The sequence below is a fragment of the Anomaloglossus baeobatrachus genome, chromosome 4 (genome assembly GCF_048569485.1).
Source record: "Anomaloglossus baeobatrachus isolate aAnoBae1 chromosome 4, aAnoBae1.hap1, whole genome shotgun sequence".
NCBI lineage: Eukaryota > Metazoa > Chordata > Amphibia > Anura > Aromobatidae > Anomaloglossus > Anomaloglossus baeobatrachus.
Window position 1 is genome coordinate 232,993,523 of NC_134356.1, and position 19,806 is coordinate 233,013,328.

Sequence of the window (19,806 nt, forward strand, 5' to 3'; positions counted from 1 at the left end):
TTAGGAGTTTTGTTAGCAAGGTGTTTCCATGCCTGTATAGTGGCTCTCAACGTGGGGGGGGGGGGATCAGGTGAAGGGAGAGATGGGTTGAATAGATGGGATAAAATAAGATGTTTAAGGGGACGATAGTTGTTAAAAATAATTCCAAATCCACCCAGGGAAATGTGTATGAGTCTCCCACCCAACGTTGGCTTTGTTTGATTAAATTAGCATTGTAATATCCCAATAAACCTGGAACACCAATCCCACCCCTCACCTTATGTTTGGTTAGAATAGTTTTGGAGACCCTTGCCCTCTTACCACCCCAAATGAAATCATTTATTGTTTTTTGTAGCTTGTTTATGATCTTGATAGGGATATGGAGAGGGATGGATCTAAATAAGTTGAGTATTTTGGGTATGATCATCATTTTAAGAGTAACTATTCTCCCCAGCCATGAGAGGTCTGATCTTAAGAAAGTTTTAAAGTCTATTGTAATGCTATTAATTAGTCGATCAGTGTTGACATCTACTATGTTCTGTTATTTTTTGGTAATCTGTATTCCTAAATAAGTAATAGAGGAGTCTTCCCATGAAAAGGCAGAGAATGTCTTGATTAGACTAATAGTGGGGTCATCGAGGTGAAATTGGAGGATTTGGGATTTTTTGGCGTTTAGTTTGTAATATGAGATTTTTGTGAAATTATCTAGGGCCTTAATCAATTCCAGAACAGAGGAAGCTGGGTCTGAAAGGGAGAGGATAATGTCATCTGCAAAAAGTCCAATTTTATGATGTTTGGTTTTTGTAGGGATTCCTTTGATTTTATCATTGGTTCTGATAAATTCAGCTAGGGGTTCAATTGCAAGGACAAACAGGAGAGGGTTAAACCTATTTTATTTAGATTTTATTTCTGCATGTTTACAATGGTCCAGAAATCATGGAAAGTGAAAGGATTAGCCATACTTACCACATGTCTATTTGTGTTGAATACTCAGAAGACCCAAGGAGGACGTCGGGAGGCCTATACCATAACGTAACCACCTCATTTGAGTAGGTTTTCGTTGGAACAGACTTTGCTCTTGCCAAACCTTTATTTTAATGAAAAAACTAAGTTAATAAAAAAAAAAGTGACAGGAAACACTATATCAACCAATAATATTCCAGTCTATTTCTGCGTTACTGTGATCTAACGCATGCTAATCACAAATGACAGCTATTCCTGTGCTCATAGGATTTATGTTGTCCCCAAACTAACTTTCAATGGGGAAGATTTAGAGACAGATAAAATAATAGCCACGCTGAGTCTATCGTGATTTTTTTTTCACAGCATGAATGGTGCTTTACACCTAAGTCCCCTGTTATCGGGTTTATACTCAAACTGCAGCATTTTAATCTTTTTTCTGCATTGCTCCTGTCCTGCGGTGTCCCTTTGTGATTGTAATTTCAGACTGGCCTGAAGTCAGAGGTTCCAGCACCCGCTCTCAATACAAGTCTATGAGAGCCGGAACGAGGCTCTCAGACTTGATTTGTGACCTCCGGCACACTGCATGAAATGGTGGAGCTGCTGGCAGGTCACAAACTGAGGGAGACCGACTGGAGCAAGGCTGAAAACAGATGATGATGTCGGAGGAGAGTATAAGACAGGGGAAGGCGACTTACATTTAAAAGCACTACTCCAGAGCTGAAATGAAAAAAATGCTGGAGAGATGCTTTAAGGGACATGGAGAATAGCAATATTGTGTTTAGTGATAACACTAAGGTTCCAACAATCTTCTCTATTTCAGTGGAGTAGGATATCATGTACAACCATTTTCAGTTGATTAATAACCTTGGCATGTAAATGGATTTTCTTCCATACAGCACTTACTACACCACACCTGTCTTAGCATTTTAATGGAGTGTTCCCTTTCTACCACCAGGATACGGGATCACTTTATGATTGATAAGGGTGGACCTCCCATACTGGTTTAGCACTATATCCACTTTAAGGTTTTCACTGTACAGGAGGGCTGCGGTGTACAGAAGAACAATAAAGGGAAGACTGAGCTGCACTAGTACTGTTACATCTTCATTGTCAGGATTGATGAAGGTCCGAAATATTGAAGTCTCATAGTAACGGCATATCCTTAGAGACTGAATAAAATGGAAATACTTAAAAGGTTGTATTACCTTAAGTCAATGGCCATTCTTCTTCTTAAAACACTAATAGTATAAGTCCTCCCCCCCACCCAAAAAAAAAAAAAAAAAAGTTCCATCCATATTAATGATTAGTTGTAGTACCCGGGCGTTGCCCAGGATAGTAACTGTCTCACTGTCTCACTGCCCGCCTGTTTTTGTCTGTCTCTTTGCCCGTCTGTCTCTGTCTGTCTCTCTCTATCCGTCTTCCCACCGACATCATATTACCTCACACATAAGCTTCTCATACTAACACTGTCCTTTGCTCCTATAGCAACCAATCACAGCTGCAATTAATAAACTGTAGTTCCAGGCCCTATTCACTTTAATGGAGGCATGTTTTTTGGAGTGTAACTGTAAAGCGCGGGGTTATATTTTCCTGTCAAAACTGTCTACGACATTCCCTGGGTCACATAAGGCGTCTGTGTAAAATTTCGTGATTGTAAATGCGACGGTGCGGATTCCTTTGGCGGACATACATACATACATACATATACACACACAGCTTTATATATTAGATTTCTGATGTAAACAGTCTGTTCTTCACCCATGTTGGGATATACCAATGAATTTCAGTATTATGGCAAGCCTCTAAATACATGTCATTATAATGAACTACCAGTGCGTTTCCTTATAAAGTGTCTACTATGGCTTTGTTTATGTGAATCCTCCCCTCCCCCCCTGACATGTCATGAGACCCCTCCATTTCCCTTAGGGACAAGACATGTGTATATTTGCACTTGTATGGTCCACTGCACTGGGATATGAAAGCATAAATTCATCTAAATTGAAAACCAGGGCGGTTTATATACATATAAAAATGGAAAAAGCCCTTTAATGTATAAGCTTTTATCACAACCAGGGGAAGGACTATTTGTACTATATTCCATATTGTGTAATAAACTTGCTGCCCTTTTCCACTTCTCTTAGAGCAGAGGACAGAGTAGCACACGCTTCATTTCAGCAAATCATTTTCAACAACTGTCATTAAAGTTATGTAACCAAAGCTTTCCGTCCACAATTTAAAACGATCCCTGTTAGAGTCAATCATCTGCAATAATGAGTGTGATCACAGTCCATTTCATCGTCATTGTTTAGACAGTAACAACCCCCCAGCATCAATGTATGTTAAAGTGAAGCTTGCGTGAAAGCTTACTGACTCATACGCTAGACCAAGGAATACATTAAAATGAGCATCTTAAGCGCCTGCTCTTCACAGATGTTCAGATAATGACCGGACTTAAAGAAAAAGGCCAAAGAAAAACAAATCTCTGAATTGAATCCAGAGGAAAGTAAAGGCCAAAGAAATCCAATATTAGAAATCTTTTATGGCGCAAGAAAAAAAAATCCCTACACCCAAAACCTCACCTGGTATATGGTCGCGTCCACCTGTCAGTATAATAATACCACACCTATTAACTGGAATAGTGACAGCAAAAGCTCCACATTAGGGGGCTTTAAAGGGGGATCTATCAGCAAGTTTCTTCTATGTAATCTAAGTATAGCATAATGTAGGGGTTAAAACACTGAATTCAGTTATGTGGCCCTTATTAGGCTGTGTGCTGTTTACAATAATAGTTGATAATAATGAATGTTTTATCACCAGGAGAAAATTACTGCACAGACTACAATGCACGTGAGCCATGGTCAGACCACGAAAGTTCCTATAATAAGTGTCTCCCTGTCAATAAACAATGTACACAGAAAACTGAGTGAGGGTGCGGTTAGCTTTGTGAGCACTGCTATATGCTATATCTAAGAACTCTGTCACAACTGCTGCCTCCAGTAAACTAAGTGTTTCATCATTGGAGTCAGGATCTCTTTTCCTACATTATGCTGCTCTTAGATGAGGGAGCAAAACCTTGGTGACAGATTCCCTTTAAAGGGAACCAATCACCAGGATTTTCATATATAACCTAAAGCCAGTGCTATACTGGCACTATCAGGCTGATTCTATACATACCTGTTAGTGGTCAGCTCGGATGTGTAGGTTTTGAAAACCAAGAGAGTTTATAAAATCTTCAGCTTCTGGAGTGACAGCAGCTGAGGAGCAGATATCTGTGTGTGTGTGGGGATTAATATGTATACCCTCCCGCTGTTAGAATTAGCATAAGTATTATACCATTGATTTAAAGTTTGACTTGCAGGACTGGTGCTGAGGTCATGCCCATGTGACCAGAAGGGGCGGGGCCTCAGCCATCAGAAAAATGTTGCCTGGTATAAGCTTTGTGGGCTGAGGCCGCCCCTTCTGGTCACATGGGCATGACCTCAGCACCAGTCTTGCAAGTCAAAATTTAAATCGATGGTATAATAATTATGCTAATTCTAACGGAGTGAGGGGACAACTATGAATACCCCACAGCTATTATCTGCTCCTCAGCTGCTGTCACTCAAGAAGCTTCTGATTTTATAAACTTTACTTTCTTGGATTTCAAAACCTAAACATCCGAGCTGACCACTACAGGTATACAGAGAATCAGCCTGATAGTGCCAGTATAGCACTGGCTTTAGCTTATATACAAAAATCCTGGTGACTGGTTCCCTTTAAAAGGGTTTTCCGGGATGTTTGAATTTTCTTATGTATTAAGCAGACTGTGTCCACTACTTGCCCTCTGACCACATTATGTAACCAACGCTATGCAGGATTTTTAAACTTCCACTGTGCTCTCTATCGTCTCTTTCTGCTGTTTTGATGGTTGGGGTGTCACTACTGACATCAATTTAATCCTAAGCACAACATGCTGAAGTCAAATTCCTTGTTCTGCATGTACCCTGGAAAGTTGCATTCCCATTTAAAGGATGTATAGATCAAAACAGTTTGACTCCGGCATATCAAGCCTATTAATGAAGCTGACGTCACTAAAGAGGCCTCAACCAAAGGAGGTGCAGGAGGAGCAGACCTGTTACAGCGGCTGGACAGAGCTACCATTGGCTGTAATGCATAAAGCTGTGTTTTTGATATCAGCAATATATATTATGGGTTTGGTGGGAGATGTAGAAGTAAACAGCACACAGCATTGTGGAGGGAAACTGAATGTTGGAGTCCAGAAAACAAAGTGTCAGGTAATTTAGGAACATTATAAAATAAATGTTAACTTCATGACTCAGAAAACCCAATATTCATCAATGTACAGATGGGGAAATGCAAGTGACTACTTGAGTGTGGACTTGTGGTTACAGCTTGTAATTAAAAGCAACTTAAACAACTTACCAAAATCTGCTAACTTCAGCTCCCCTTTTTCATTGATGAGGAGGTTCTGTGGCTTTAAGTCCCGATGAAGAACTTTTCTTTTGTGACAATACGCTAAACCTCTTAAAATTTGATATAAGAAAATCTAAAATCAGAAAACAAAAATTGTAACTGCTTTTAAATTCCTGCATTGCAAAGGTTAAAGCGCAACAGCCCCTCCCCCCATCAGTCAATAGTACCAATGAAAATACAAAGCTTTGTATGCATCTTATCAGAGAATTCTGCTTTCACCTCATGGACTGATCTTAGGTTATGTTCACACAGGGCTTTTTTGGTAAGTTTTTTCCTGACCAAAACCTGATCTTGTGGCAGGAAATCTCCTTTGAGTCATCTGCGTTTTTGGTGCATTTTTCATGCGTTTTTTTAGTGGCGTTTTTGCTGCAGATTTGGTGCGGAATTGCTGCTTTTTTCTACAAAATGGTTTGTATCAATGGAAAAACGCAGCAAATCTGCAGCAAAGAATTGACATGGTCATTCTTTAAAAACCTGACCAAAAACGCAGGTATTTGACAAAACAGTCAGGAAATAAACCTGATGTGTTTGTGTGTGTGCATGAGATTTCAGAAATCTCAGACTTTGCTGGGACTGTAAAAAGCAGCTTTTCATTAGCATGGATTTGACTAAAACCCAAGGCAAATCTACAAGGTAAAAAAACGCACCAAAAAAGCCCTGTGTGAACATAGCCTTACACAAGAAAAGCGGTAACAGCTGTTTTCAGTCAAAATAGATTTCTCCATTATTGAGTTAAGAGAAGGTAGCGCTTTAACAGGGCAGGAAAATGTGCAAAATGCCTCAACAAGCATGAACCATTAACCACTTCACCCCTGGCTGATATTCCTTTTTTTTCCCTCCCCTTCTGCCGAGATACGTAACTTTTTTTATTTTTCTGTCAATCTTGCCATATAAGGGGCTTGTTTTTTGAGGAACGAGTTGTACTTTGAAATGAAACCATGAGTTTTACCATATGGTGTACTGGAAAACAGGAAAAAAATTCCAAGTGCAGAAAAATTGCAAAAAAAGTGCGATTATATGATTGTTTTTGAGATATTTTATTCATGGTGTTCACTATATGGTAAAACTGATGTGTCTGTGTGATGCCTCAGGTCAGTATGGGTTCGCTGACACCAAAACATGTATAGGTTTACTTTTATTTAAGGGATAAAAAAAAAATCTGAAGTTTGTCCAAAAAAAGTGATGCCATTTTCCGCAACCTGTAGCATTCTCATTTCTTGGGATCTGGGGTTATTGACGGATTATTTTTTTGTGTCTTGAGGTGATGTTTTTAATGGTACCAAGTTTGCGCAGATGCTACGTTTTGATCGCCTGTTATTGCATTTTGTGGTGACCAAAAAACTTAATTTTGTCATTTGAAATTTTTTATGCCGCTACGCCATTTACCGATCAGATTACTTAATTCTATATTTTGATAAATCGGCTATTTCTGAACATGATTCCAAATTTGTGTTTTTTTTTAACCCTTCAACTTTAAACTTTTCGATTTTTTTTAAAACTTTTTTTTTTTTTTTTTTTTAATTTACTAGCTCCCCTTGGGGACTATAAGGATCAGCAGTCTGATTGCTTGTGCATTTCTGTTGATCACAGCTACACAGCTTAGACCAGCAGATATGCTCATCTCCTGTCTCACATAGCACTTGGCCGGGAGAAACGGGAAGTGAGTCATGATAGCTACAGGAGACATCACATTACCCTGTGCTAGGATTAATACTATGACCGCTAGGACGTCATTTTACTGCCCGCAATCGTTAAGGGGTTAAAGGTCTTGTACAAGACTAGAACAACATGGCAGGCATCTTCCAGAGAAAATGACTTGGTTTACACAATTTCCTCTGTGCAGCTGCTTAATGCAGGTGAATGGGGTCACATTACAACCCCTTGAGTACTAAGGCCAGCAAAGTCTTGAAACATAGGAACCAGTTGGATTTTTTGTCATGGTAGCAAAGGGAACAGAGTCACCCCATTTACCTGCATTAGGCAGCAATGGTGCAGCTGCACAAAGCAATCTTGACCTGTGTAGTGGCCATTGTCGCCGTTTAGCCCCAATCTAAAGCTTTCTTTAATCACATTTAATTCAGAAGTTTCATGTACCTTTACATTGTGTATGCTCATAATGTTCCCACAGTCATCCATATATTGCTTCAAATCTTTATCCTAGGAAGATATAAAACATTGGTCACCGTAAACATAAGATTCATGAGATATCGTCTTGGTGTCAGACAGAAATACCTGTTCTTGTGAATGTTATATGCCAACTACTGATCTTTTCACCAGCTTTAAAAAGAGAATATTAACAGGCGTAAAACTACTGTTTTGTGTATTGGTAATTGTACCATGACCGATCATTCTGTATTTGACATATTTTGATGTGTTGTGTTGGGGGCTGGGAAGAGTGCAACAATATTCCTACCATTAGACACAAAACAAATCAAATGCATTACCTGATATATAAAACATAGTAAAAAATATTACAGGTTATGGCCACCAAATTCTGTCTTGGGAAGTTGATCCAGGGAACTAGTCTGATTACTGGATGTGGAGCAGGGAAGGTAATTTTTCCCCTAATAATGGGCAATTAGCATCTGCCGCATATTCCCTTCCTCTGATTCAACAGGTTAGGCCCACAGGTTAAACTAGATAGACTCATGTCTACTTTCAACCTTAAACTATGAATAAAAGCTATACACACCAAATGAATATATAGTCGGGAATACAGAATAAAAGAAAGCACATTGGGTAATCTTAGCACAAGTAAGCTGAGCAGCAGCACTCAATGTCAGGCAGCTGCAAAAACAAAGATTTTAGGGTGTATAAAAACAGATAAAATCCAAAAGATCCCAATGTAGTATTAGGCTGTGCGCGCACGGTGCATTTTTTTGACGCTGCGTTATTGGCCGCCAAAAACGCACGGTAAAAATGCATGCGTTATTGGCTGCGTTTTTTATCTCTGCGTTTTTCCAATGCATTCCATGGGGGGAAAACGCAGAAAAACGCAGGAAAGAATCGACATGTACATTTTTTTTTTAGCTCAAAAACGCAGCTAAAAAAAAAAAAAAAAAAAAAAGTTGTGTGCGGACAGCAAAAATGAAAACTCAGACTTTGCTGGGGAAGCCCAAAACCGCACAAAAACGCACCCGAAAAATGCGCAACAACGCACTGTGCACACATAGCCTTACCCCTCTATAAATGCCTTGTAAGGTCACATCTTGATTATGGGATGTAGTTTTAGACTCCACATTTTAAAAAAAAGAAATTGGAAAGTTAGTCAGTTCAAAGTGGACAACTAAACTAAAGGAGATTAGTGATGAGCGAGTATGCTTGTTACTACTCGGTACTCGCACGAGTATCACTGTACTCGGGCTACTCGGCGGGGACCGAGTAATCTCGCAATACTCGTGCTGTACTCGTGGTCTTCATGTTGGCGCTCTTTTTAGAGCCAGCCCTTATGCAGGGATTGGCTGGCAGACCACTGCAATGCCACAGCCCTGTTGTGGAATTGCAGTGATTGGCCGGCCCTCACAGCATGACCGTGCCTTTAGCCCGACACTTCCCCCGCTCGGCTACGGCCCCTCCCGCACTCCACTCCGCGTGTATATATATATGCACGCTTACACACACACGCACGTTTTTTTTTTTAATTTACAGTTTTATGGTTTCTACATGCTGCCGGTGGTCATTTCAGAATAATACTCGGGTCCCCCATAGGATAACATTGGGCTCGGTGCTCGGGCCGAGTACACGAGTATCTTGGGATGCTCGGCCCGAGCCTCGAGCACCCGAGCTTTTTAGTACTCGCTCATCACTAAAGGAGATATTAAAAAAGTAATGTTGGTTTAGCCCCAAAAAAAAAAAAAAAAAAAAAAAGAAAAAGAAGATTATGCCTCAAATGTGATCTTATTTATACATATAAATACATGTGTGGTCAATACAGAAGTCGAGCACATAACTTATTCCTTCCAAAGACAATACTAAGGACCAGAGAACATTATGTGTGGAGAAAAGGCGATTCCGGCAGCTAAATAGGAGAGGGTTCTTTACAGTTAGAGCAGTCATATTGTGGAATGCCCAACCGAAGGAGGTATCAATAGTAGACACTAACAGCTTTTAATAAAAGTGCTGGATATTTTTCTCAAAACAAATATCGCGAGTTATATATAATCTTCATACTTAATATTTAGTAAATACATGTTTGTTTTTCACATTTTTTTTTCAGTCAAACACATGGGACCACTAAAATACATAAGGTATATATACAGAGCCTTCCGAAAGTATTCGGTTCCCTTAAATTTTTCAACCTTTTCCCAGATTTCAGGCTTCAAACAAAGATAAAAATGTTAATGTGAAGAATCAACAACAAGTGGGACACAATTGTGAAGTTGAACGATATTTATTGCTTATTTTAAACATTTTTAAAAAATAAATAACTGAAAAGTGGGGCGTGCAATATTATTCGTCCCCATTAAGTTAATACTTTTTAGCGCCACCTTTTGCTGCGATTACAGCTGCAAGTCGCTTGGGGTATGTCTCTATCAGTTTTTCACATCGAGAGACTGACATTCTTGCCCATTCTTCCTTTGCAAACAGCTCGAGCTGAGTGAGGTTGGATGGAGAGCGTTTGTGAACAGCAGTTTGCAGCTCTTTCCACAGATTCTCGATTGGATTCGGGTCTGGACTGTGACTTGGCCATTCTAACACCTGGATATGTTTATTTGTGAACCCTTCCATTGTAGATTTCGCTTTATGTTTGGGATCATTGTCTTGTTGGAAGACAAATCTCCGTCCCAATCTCAGGTTTTTTGCAGACTCCAACAGGTTTTCTTCAAGAATGGTCCTGTATTTGGCTCCATCCATCTTCCCATCAATTTTAACCATCTTCCCTGTCCCTGCTGAAGAAAAGCAGGCTCAAACTATGATGCTGCCACCACCATGTTTGACAGTGGGGATGGTGTGTTTGGCATAAAAGCAACACAGCTCATTACGCTAAACATATAGTTTGGCATTGTGCCCAAAAAGTTTGATTTTGGTTTCATCTGACCAGAGCACATTCTTCCACATGTGTGGCGTGTCTCCCAGGTGGCGTGTGGCAAACGTTAAACGACACTTTTATGGATATTTTTGAGAAATGGCTTTCTTATTGTCACTCTTCCATAAAGACCAAATTTGTGCAGTGTATGACTGATTGTTGTCCTATGGACAGATTCTCCCACCTCAGCTGTAGATCTCTGCAGTTCATCCAGAGTGATCATGGGCCTCTTGGCTGCATCTGTAATCAGTCTTCTTGTTTGAGCTGACATTTTTGAGGGACTGCCAGGTCTTGGGTAGATTTGCAGTGGTATGATACTCCTTCCCTTTCAATATGATCGCTTGCACAGTGCTTCTTGGGATGTTTAAAGTTATGGAAATATTTTTGTAATCAAATCTGGCTTTAAACTTCTCCACAACAGTATCACGGACCTGCCTGTTGTGTTCCTTGGTCTTCATGATGCTATCTGCACTTTAAACAGAACACAAACTATCAGAGAGCAGGTGCATTTATTCAGAGACTTGATTACACACAGATGGCTTATATTTATCATCATCAGTTATTTAGGACAACATTGGATCATTCAGAGATCCTCAATGAACTTCTGGAGTGAGTTTGCTGCACTGAAAGTAAAGGGGCCGAATAATATTGCATGCCCCAATTTTCTTTTTTTTAAAGTTTAAAATAAGCAATACATTTTGTTCAACTTCACAATTGTGTCCCACTTGTTGTTGATTCTTCACCATAACATTAAAATTTTTATCTTTACGTTTGAAGCTTGAAATGTGGGAAAAGGTTGAAAAATTCAAGGGGGCCGAATACTTTCGCAAGGCACTGTATCTATATATATTTTGACTACTAGATATCTCATCAAACTGTTGACATATTGCTAGGCTGTTCTATCACATTATGATCGGCGAGTGTCCCACTGTTTACACCAACTAACTAAGCATGAACTGCAGTTCTACTGGGAGTTTCCCTTCAGTAGCACTGCTGTGCGAAAACTAACATTCTAATATGTCAATGCATAATACAGCAGCTGCATGAGATTGTGAAGCTTTATAAGCGGGTAGCCGGCTGTCAGACCCAGCTGGACTCCCCATAGAGGTTTGTTACGGCCTCTGCCTTTTTTCAAGTTACACCCACAAATAGAAATGTATTTTATTGGGATTTTATGTGATATACAAATATGAAGTAGAAAATATTTTGTAGGAAATGATACATGGATTTCTAATTATTTAGGAAATATAAATCTGAAAATAGTGATGTGCATTTGTATTCAGCCCCTGTGAGTCAATACTTTGTAGGACTATCTTTTACTGCAAGTACAGCTGCAAGTCTTTTGTGGGATGTCTCTACCAGCTTTAGGCCTATTTCACACGTCCATGCAAAACCACACAGGAATGTTTTGCACGGTCCATGGTGAAGGTGCATATGTGTGCGTGTGTCTGTTACGTGTGCGGTCCCTGTGCTATCCATGTGACACCCGGAAGCACATGGACAGCATGTACTGGTACATTTACCTGTCTCCCATGCTGCTGTAACTTCCGGAAACAAAAGCAGAGACCAAGACAACAGAGAAGAAGAAAGGAAAGTATAAAAATTCTTTATTTTTTTTGTGACCTCTGCTTTCTCTGGTACGTGTCACACATATCACATCAGTGTGCGGGCCTGTGTTACTCTGCTGCTGCCGTCAGAAAACGGACATGTCGCCATCTGGAGCACACGGACACAAAGTCCATGTCAAAACATGGACGGATGCACAAACCCAGTGATTTTAATGGGTCTACATGTGTCCGTGTCTCTGCTACATGTAAAAACTGACGTCACAAATACCGGAGACGCGGATGTGTGAAGGAGGCCTTTTTGGCCGTTGTTCTTTACAAAGTAGCTCTAGCTCAGGGAGATTGGATGTAGAGTGTCTGGACAGCATATTCAAGTCTTGTCATAGATTATCAATGAGATTTAGGTCTGAATTGTAACTGGGCCATTCACACACAATATTTTTGGTCTAAACCAATCTATCATTGCTCTGGCAGTATGTTTAGGGTCATTGCCCTACTGGAAGCTAAACCTACACCCCAGTCTCAAGTCTTTTGAAGCCTACGAGGTCACGTTTACATTGAGTATTTGTTGTGTTTTATACCTCAGTATTTGTAAGCCAAAATCAGGAGTGGATAAAAAAAATACAGAAGTGGTGACGTGTTTCTATTATACTTTCCTTTGATTGTTCCACTCCTGGTTTTGGCTACAAATACTGAGGTAGGAAACTCACCCAATACTAAACGTGTGCACGTGGCCTATCAAGTTACCCTCCAGGATTGCCATGTATTTAGCGCCATGTATCTTCTTAACAACTCTGACCAGTTTCCATGTCCCTGCTGAAGAAAAGCGTCCCCACAGCATGATGCTGGGACCACCATGTTTGATGGTGGGGATGGTGTTTTCAGGGTGATGTGCAGTGTTAGTTTTCTGCCATACATAGCATTTTTCATTTAGCCCAAAATGTTCTACTTTGGTCTCATCTGACGAGAGCAACTTCTTCCACATGCTTGCTGTGTCCCCTTAGTGGCTTTTTGCAAACTGAAAACAGGACTTCTTATGGTTTACTTTCAAAATGGATGTCTTCTCGCTAGTCTCCCATACAGGAGAGATTTGTGGAGTATATGACTAATAGGTGTCCTGAGGACAGATTCTCCCATCTGAGCTGTGGATCTCTGCAGTCCAAGGCGGGCTTTGCACGCTGCAACATCGGTAACAATGTGTTACCGATGCTGCAGCGATAGTCCCGCCCCCGTCGCACGTTCGATATCTAGTGAAAGCTGCCGTAGCGATTATTATATCCAATTGAAGCGGAGGGGCGGAGATGAGCAGGATGTAAACATCCCGCCCACCTCCGTCCTTCTCATTGCAGCCGGCGGCAGGTAAGTTGAAGTTCCTCGCTCCTGCGGCTTCACACACAGCGATGTGTGCTGCCGCAGGAGCGAGGAACAACATCGTACCTGTCGCTGCACTGGCATTATGGAAATGTCGGAGGCTGCAGCGATGATACGATAACGACACTTTTGCGCTCGTTCATCGTATCAAAAAGGTTTTACACGTTGCGATATCGACTGCGACGCCGGATGTGCGTCACTTTCGATTTGACCCCATCGACATCGCACGTGCAATATCGCAACGTGCAAAGCCGCCCCAAGAGTGACAATGGTCCTTTGGTTGCTTCTCCAATTAGTTCTCTAGTTGCTTTGGATGTCAGTTTAGGTAGACAGCCATGTGTTAATAGGTTTGCAGTTATGTCATACTCCTTCAATTTTTGGATGATGGATTAAACAGTGTTCCGTGAGATGTTCACAGCTTGTGCAATTTTTTATAATCTAACCCAGCTTTACTCTTCTCTACAACTTACTCCTTATCCTTGGATTTGATAATGCTTCTCAAACAAACCTCTGAGGCTTTCAAAGAACAGCCATACCGTGTTTTTCCAAAAATAAGACCTCCCCCAAAAATAAGCCCTAGAAGGGATTTTCAGCATTTTCGGAGAAAGGCTTAAATATAAGCCCTCCCCCGAACATAAGCCCTAGTCGCGGATCAATAATGAAGTGTCCGTGCAGCTAAAAAAGATACAGATACTGCAGGACACTTCATTATAGACAGCGGCACCCGGCAATTACACTCACCCGACACTGAGCAGCAGGACCTGCAGTGATCACACACACACACACACACACACACACACACACACACACACACACACACACACACACAAACATCGGATCGCACACACAGTCAGATCGCACACATAAGTAGATCGCGCACACACACACATCGGATCACACGCAAACATCAAATCACACACACACACACACACATCGGATCGCACACACACTCACCTCATCCAGCGACACCTATCTCTTCTCGCCGGGAAAATCCAGAGAGGCAGTGCGGTGCAGCGCAATGAACAGGACCTGCGGCCGGACACGTGACTTGCTCGCATCCCTTGCTGCCGTAAGTGCTGGATGTGATGTAAGTGTGTGTGTGTGTGTGTGTGTGTGATCTGCTGTGTGTGTCTGCAATTGGCTGTGTGCGTCTGCGATCGGCTGTGTTTTTCTGCGATCGGCTGTGTGTGTCTGCGTTTGGATGTGTGTGCCTGTGATCGGATGTGTGTGCCTGTGATTGGATGTGTGTGCCTGTGATTGGATGTGTGTGCCTGCGATCGGATGTGTGTGCCTGCGATCGGATGTGTGTGCCTGCGATCGGATGTGTGTGCCTGCGATCGGATGTGTGTGCCTGCGATCGGATGTGTGTGCCTGCGATCGGATGTGTGTGCCTGCGATCGGATGTGTGTGCCTGCGATCGGATGTGTGTGCCTGCGATCGGATGTGTGTGCCTGCGATCGGATGTGTGTATCTGTGATCGGCTGTGTGTGATCTGCTGTGTATATCTGCGATCTGCTGTGTGTGTGTGTGTGAGATCTGCTGTGTGTGTGTGTGATCTGCTGTGTGTGTGTGTGTGATCTGCTGTGTGTGTGTGTGTGTGATCTGCTGTGTGTGCCTGCGATCTGCTGTATGTGTCAGTATGTCAGCTAGCAGCAGAGGAGGATGGCATGCAGCACCGACCGGAGATCACAGGAGGACCTTAGAACCACGCAGACGTCCTGGTCTGGTATGAGTCTCCTGGGAAGTGGGGGGGTCTGCTTTTTTGGGGGGGGTAAACTTACCCCCAACCGCCGTGTTTCTCCAAGAATAAGACCTCCTCCAAAAATAAGCCCTAGTGCTTTTTTGGGGGGCAAAAAATATATAGGACAGTGTCTTATTTTTGGAAAAACACGGTAGTTACAGTGGCATGTAAAGATTTTGGCACCCTTGGTCAAAATTAATGTTATTGTGAACAGGTAAGCAAGTTGAAGATGAAAGTATCTCTAAAAGGAACAAAGTTAAAAATAACAGTTTTCTTTTATATTTTAGGCAAAAAAACCCAAAACTTTTACATGCCACTGTATACTGAGAATAAAATTACACTAGGGTGGACTAAATTTACTAATTACTTCTGGAGGCAAATGGTCTGTCAGGATTATATTTATCAGACAACAGGGGGTTGAGTACAAATGCACGTCACAGTTTACAGATGGTTGTATGAAATATTTTAAAAACAAATGTACCATTTCCTTTCCAATTCACAAATACTTGGCACTTGTGTTGGTATATCGCATATATTCCCAATAAAATATATTTAAATTAAAATCGGTCATGTGAAAAAATGCTATTAACCTGCAGATATAGGGCTACTCTGCAGGTTAGTAATGTTCTGAACCTGCCCGATTCTCTCACAGAGCCCTGCTGACGGGAGGAAATTAATTTTATTCCTCCCAGCAGCAATTGTCTCTTAGTCATACGGGTGGCACTGATGCAGTTTCCCTCACCAGTGTAAGTGATCAGCTGCTGTAACCGCGCCCCTGATATTAACAACCAGCTCTAATGCTAAGCCAGCTGTCAGTGTATGTATGTGTGTATATATATTTTATATACATACATACACATATACACACCATCACCATATACTTTCAATCCCTATTGTGAAAAAAAAAAAAGCGGTTAATACTAGTGCAGCTAGTTGCAATCAATAAATTGTTAATTTGGCCATAATAATCATAGTTCCACATAGGCAATAACCCTGTAATCAGGAATCTGACTCCCAAGGCTTTCTTTACAGGACAGGTGCAGATCAGCCAGTATATCATGCTTGCCTGATATTTTAATTGTTAATATTTTTAATCTCAATTCAAATCTTACTTTTCAACGAGATGTAAATTGGGAATACAAGTAAGAAGAAATACATTCCATACATACCAGGTATTCAAAGACCAGCGTTAAGGATTTGTCCGTATGAATGATATCATGTAAGGTGACAATGTTTGCGTGCTTCAGGTCTTTTAATAACGAGACTATAGAACAAGGGGAAAAAAAACCACGAAACATTAGTGGTCTTCTAGTGCATTGTCGCATATTAAGCTGCTTTACATTATATTTCAAGTCAATGACAATGAGTTAATGCAGGCATTACAATTCATGTACATGTGCCACCATTCTTCGGAGTGCAAAAGTAACGTCATTTCTGTTATTGAAAGACATTGATATCACACATAATAGTTATATAAAGAAAAAAGAGAATTTTGTTTACTTACCGTAAATTCTTTTTCTTATAGTTCCGTATTGGGAGACCCAGACATTGGGTGTATAGCTTCTGCCTCCGGAGGACACACAAAGTACTACACTAAAAAGTGTAGCTCCTCCCTCTGAGTATATACACCCCCTGGCTAACCAGATCCAGCCAGTTTAGTGCAAAAGCTGAAGGAGAATAGCCACCCACAAGTAGAGACAGAGCAAGAACCGGAACAACCGGAACCTCTGTCTACAACAACAGCCGGTGATAACACGCGGAACAAGAAACTGCCAACAGGCAACAGGGAGGGTGCTGGGTCTCCCAATACGGAACTATAAGAAAAAGAATTTACGGTAAGTAAACAAAATTCTCTTTTTCTTTATCGTTCCTATGGGAGACCCAGACATTGGGACGTCTCAAAGCAGTCCATGGGTGGGAATAAAACAGAAAACTGAGAAGTAGGCGGAACCTAACTTCACAAATGGGCGACAGCCGCCTGAAGGATGCGTCTGCCCAAGCTCGCATCTGCCGAAGCATGAGCATGCACTTGGTAGTGCTTTGAAAAGGTATGCAGGCTAGTCCAAGTGGCAGCCTGACAGACCTGCTGAGCCGTAGCCTGGTGCCGGAAAGCCCAAGAGGCACCGACAGCTCTGGTCGAGTGTGCCTTGATCCCCGGCGGGGGAGGCACCTGAGTACACTGGTAGGCATCGGAAATGGCCGACCTAATCCAACGAGCTAAGGTCGGCTTAGAAGCCGAGAGGCCCTTACGCCGACCTGTGGTCAGCACAAAAAGAGAGGTGCACCACCTAAGAACAGCGGTGCGAGACACATAGATCCGGAGCGCCCGCACCAGATCCAGAGTATGCAACGCTTTTTCAAAGCGATGAACAGGAGCCGGACAAAAGGAAGGCAGGGAAATGTCCTGGTTAAGGTGGAAAGGAGAAACCACCTTAGGGAGAAAGTACGGAGTCGGACGGAGAACCACCTTGTCTTGATGAAAAACCAAAAAAGGTGCCTCCGAAGAGAGCGCAGCCAAATCAGAAACTCTCCTGAGGGAAGTTATGGCCACTAGAAAGACCACCTTCTGTGAAAGACGAGACAAAGAAACATCCCTAAGAGGCTCAAAGGGGGGTTTCTGCAAGGCCGTGAGGACCAGATTGAGGTCCCAGGGATCCAAGGGCCGCCGGTAAGGCGGAATGATGTGAGACGCACCCTGCATGAAGGTGCGCACCTGAGCCAGTCGGGCGATACGCCGCTGGAACAACACTGACAGAGCAGAGACTTGTCCCTTGAGGGAATTGAGGGATAGTCCTAGCTGCAGACCGGACTGTAGAAAAGACAGGAGAGTCGGCAAGGAAAAAGGCCAAGGAGCATGGCCGGAAGAGCGACACCAGGACAGGAAAATTCTCCAGGTCCTGTGATAAATTTTGGCCGAGGAAGACTTCCGAGCCCGAGTCATAGTGGAGATGACTTCAGGAGGAATACCAGAAGTCGTCAAGATCCAGGACTCAAGAGCCACGCCGTCAACCTGAGGGCCGCAGAATTCTGGCGGAAAAACGGACCTTGTGAGAGAAGGTCTGGACAGTCCGGAAGATGCCACGGCACCTCTACGGACAGATGGAGCAGGTCTGGGTACCAAGCTCGCCTGGGCCAGTCCGGAGCAATGAGGATGACCCGACGGCCCTCCATTCTGATCTTGCGCAGGACTCTGGGCAAGAGCGCTAGAGGGGGAAACATAGGACAGACGAAACTGGGACCAATCTTGAACCAGAGCGTCCGCTGCAAAGGCCAGAGGATCGTGGGAGCGAGCCACGGAAACCGGAACCTTGTTGTTGAGCCGGGATGCCATTAGATCCACGTCCGGAGTGCCCCACTTGCAGCAGATTGACCGAAACACTGCCGGATGCAGGGACCACTCGCCGCTGTCCACGGTTTGGCGGCTGAGATAATCTGCTTCCCAGTTTTCCACGCCTGGGATGTGGACTGCGGAGATGGTGGACTTGGAGTCCTCCGTCCACTGAAGGATGCGTTGAACCTCCAACATTGCCAGGCGGCTGCGTGTCCCGCCTTGGTGATTTATGTAGGCAACCGCTGTCGCGTTGTCTGACTGGACTCTGATGTGCTTGCCCACCAACAGATGGTGAAAGGCTAGGAGAGCTAGAAGCACAGCTCTGGTTTCCAGCACATTGATCGAGAGGGCTGATTCGGACGGAGTCCAAGTGCCCTGCGCTCTGTGGTGGAGATATACCGCTCCCCAGCCGGATAGACTGGCATCCGTGGTGAGGATCACCCAGGACGGGGCCAGGAAGGAGCGTCCCTGAGACAGAGAGAGAGGCCGAAGCCACCACTGAAGGGAGCCCCTGGTCTGTGGCGACAGAGCCACTAACCTGTGCAAGGAGGAGGTCCGCTTGTCCCAACAGCGGAGAATGTCCAGCTGTAGAGGACGCAGATGGAACTGGGCAAAGGGAACCGCCTCCATTGACGCCACAATCTGACCCAGCACCTGCATTAGGTGCCTGATGGAATGACGGCGGGGCCTCAGCAAGGAGCGCACCGCCAGACGGAGGGACTGCTGTTTGACTAAGGGCAGCTTCACAAGTGCCGGCAGAGTCTCGAATTGCATCCCTAGGTACGTGAGCCTCTGGGTCGGAGTCAGAGTGGATTTGGGCAGATTGACAAGCCACCCGAATTGAACAAGCGTGGCGAGAGTGAGCGAGACACTCCGCTGACAGTCTGCACTGGATGAAGCCTTGACTAGAAGGTCGTCCAGGTAAGGAATCACTGCCAACCCCTGGAGGTGCAGAACCGCAACCACTGCTGCCATGACCTTGGTGAATACTCGAGGGGCCGTGGCTAACCCGAAGGGGAGAGCCACGAATTGGAAATGTTCCTCTCCGATTGCAAAACGTAGCCAACGCTGGTGTGAAACTGCAATTGGCACATGCAGATAAGCATCTCTGATGTCGATGGATGCTAGGAAATCTCCTTGGGTCATTGAGGCAATGACTGAGCGCAGAGACTCCATGCGAAAATGCCGCACCTGAACATGCTTGTTGAGAAGCTTGAGATCTAGGATGGGCCGGAAGGAACCGTCCTTTTTGGGGACAAGGAAGAGATTTGAGTAGAAACCTCTGAACCGTTCCTGGGCGGGAACTGGTACAATTACTCCGTTGGCCTGCAAGGATGCTACGGCCTGAGAGAAGGCG

At 43.3% G+C, this 19,806-nt stretch overlaps 1 protein-coding gene across 1 annotated transcript in view; it reads right to left on the reverse strand.

Moving 5' to 3' along the window:
- Positions 1-19,806, reverse strand: part of CDK17 (cyclin dependent kinase 17) — a 216,131-nt gene that overhangs the window by 35,660 nt on the left and 160,665 nt on the right. Inside the window, exons 8-11 of the mRNA XM_075344742.1 lie at positions 16,288-16,382; positions 7,510-7,572; positions 5,365-5,488; positions 946-1,066 (exon numbers count right to left, since the gene is read on the reverse strand). Coding sequence (XP_075200857.1) covers positions 946-1,066; positions 5,365-5,488; positions 7,510-7,572; positions 16,288-16,382 — 403 coding nt within the window. The remainder of the gene's footprint in view (positions 1-945; positions 1,067-5,364; positions 5,489-7,509; positions 7,573-16,287; positions 16,383-19,806) is intronic.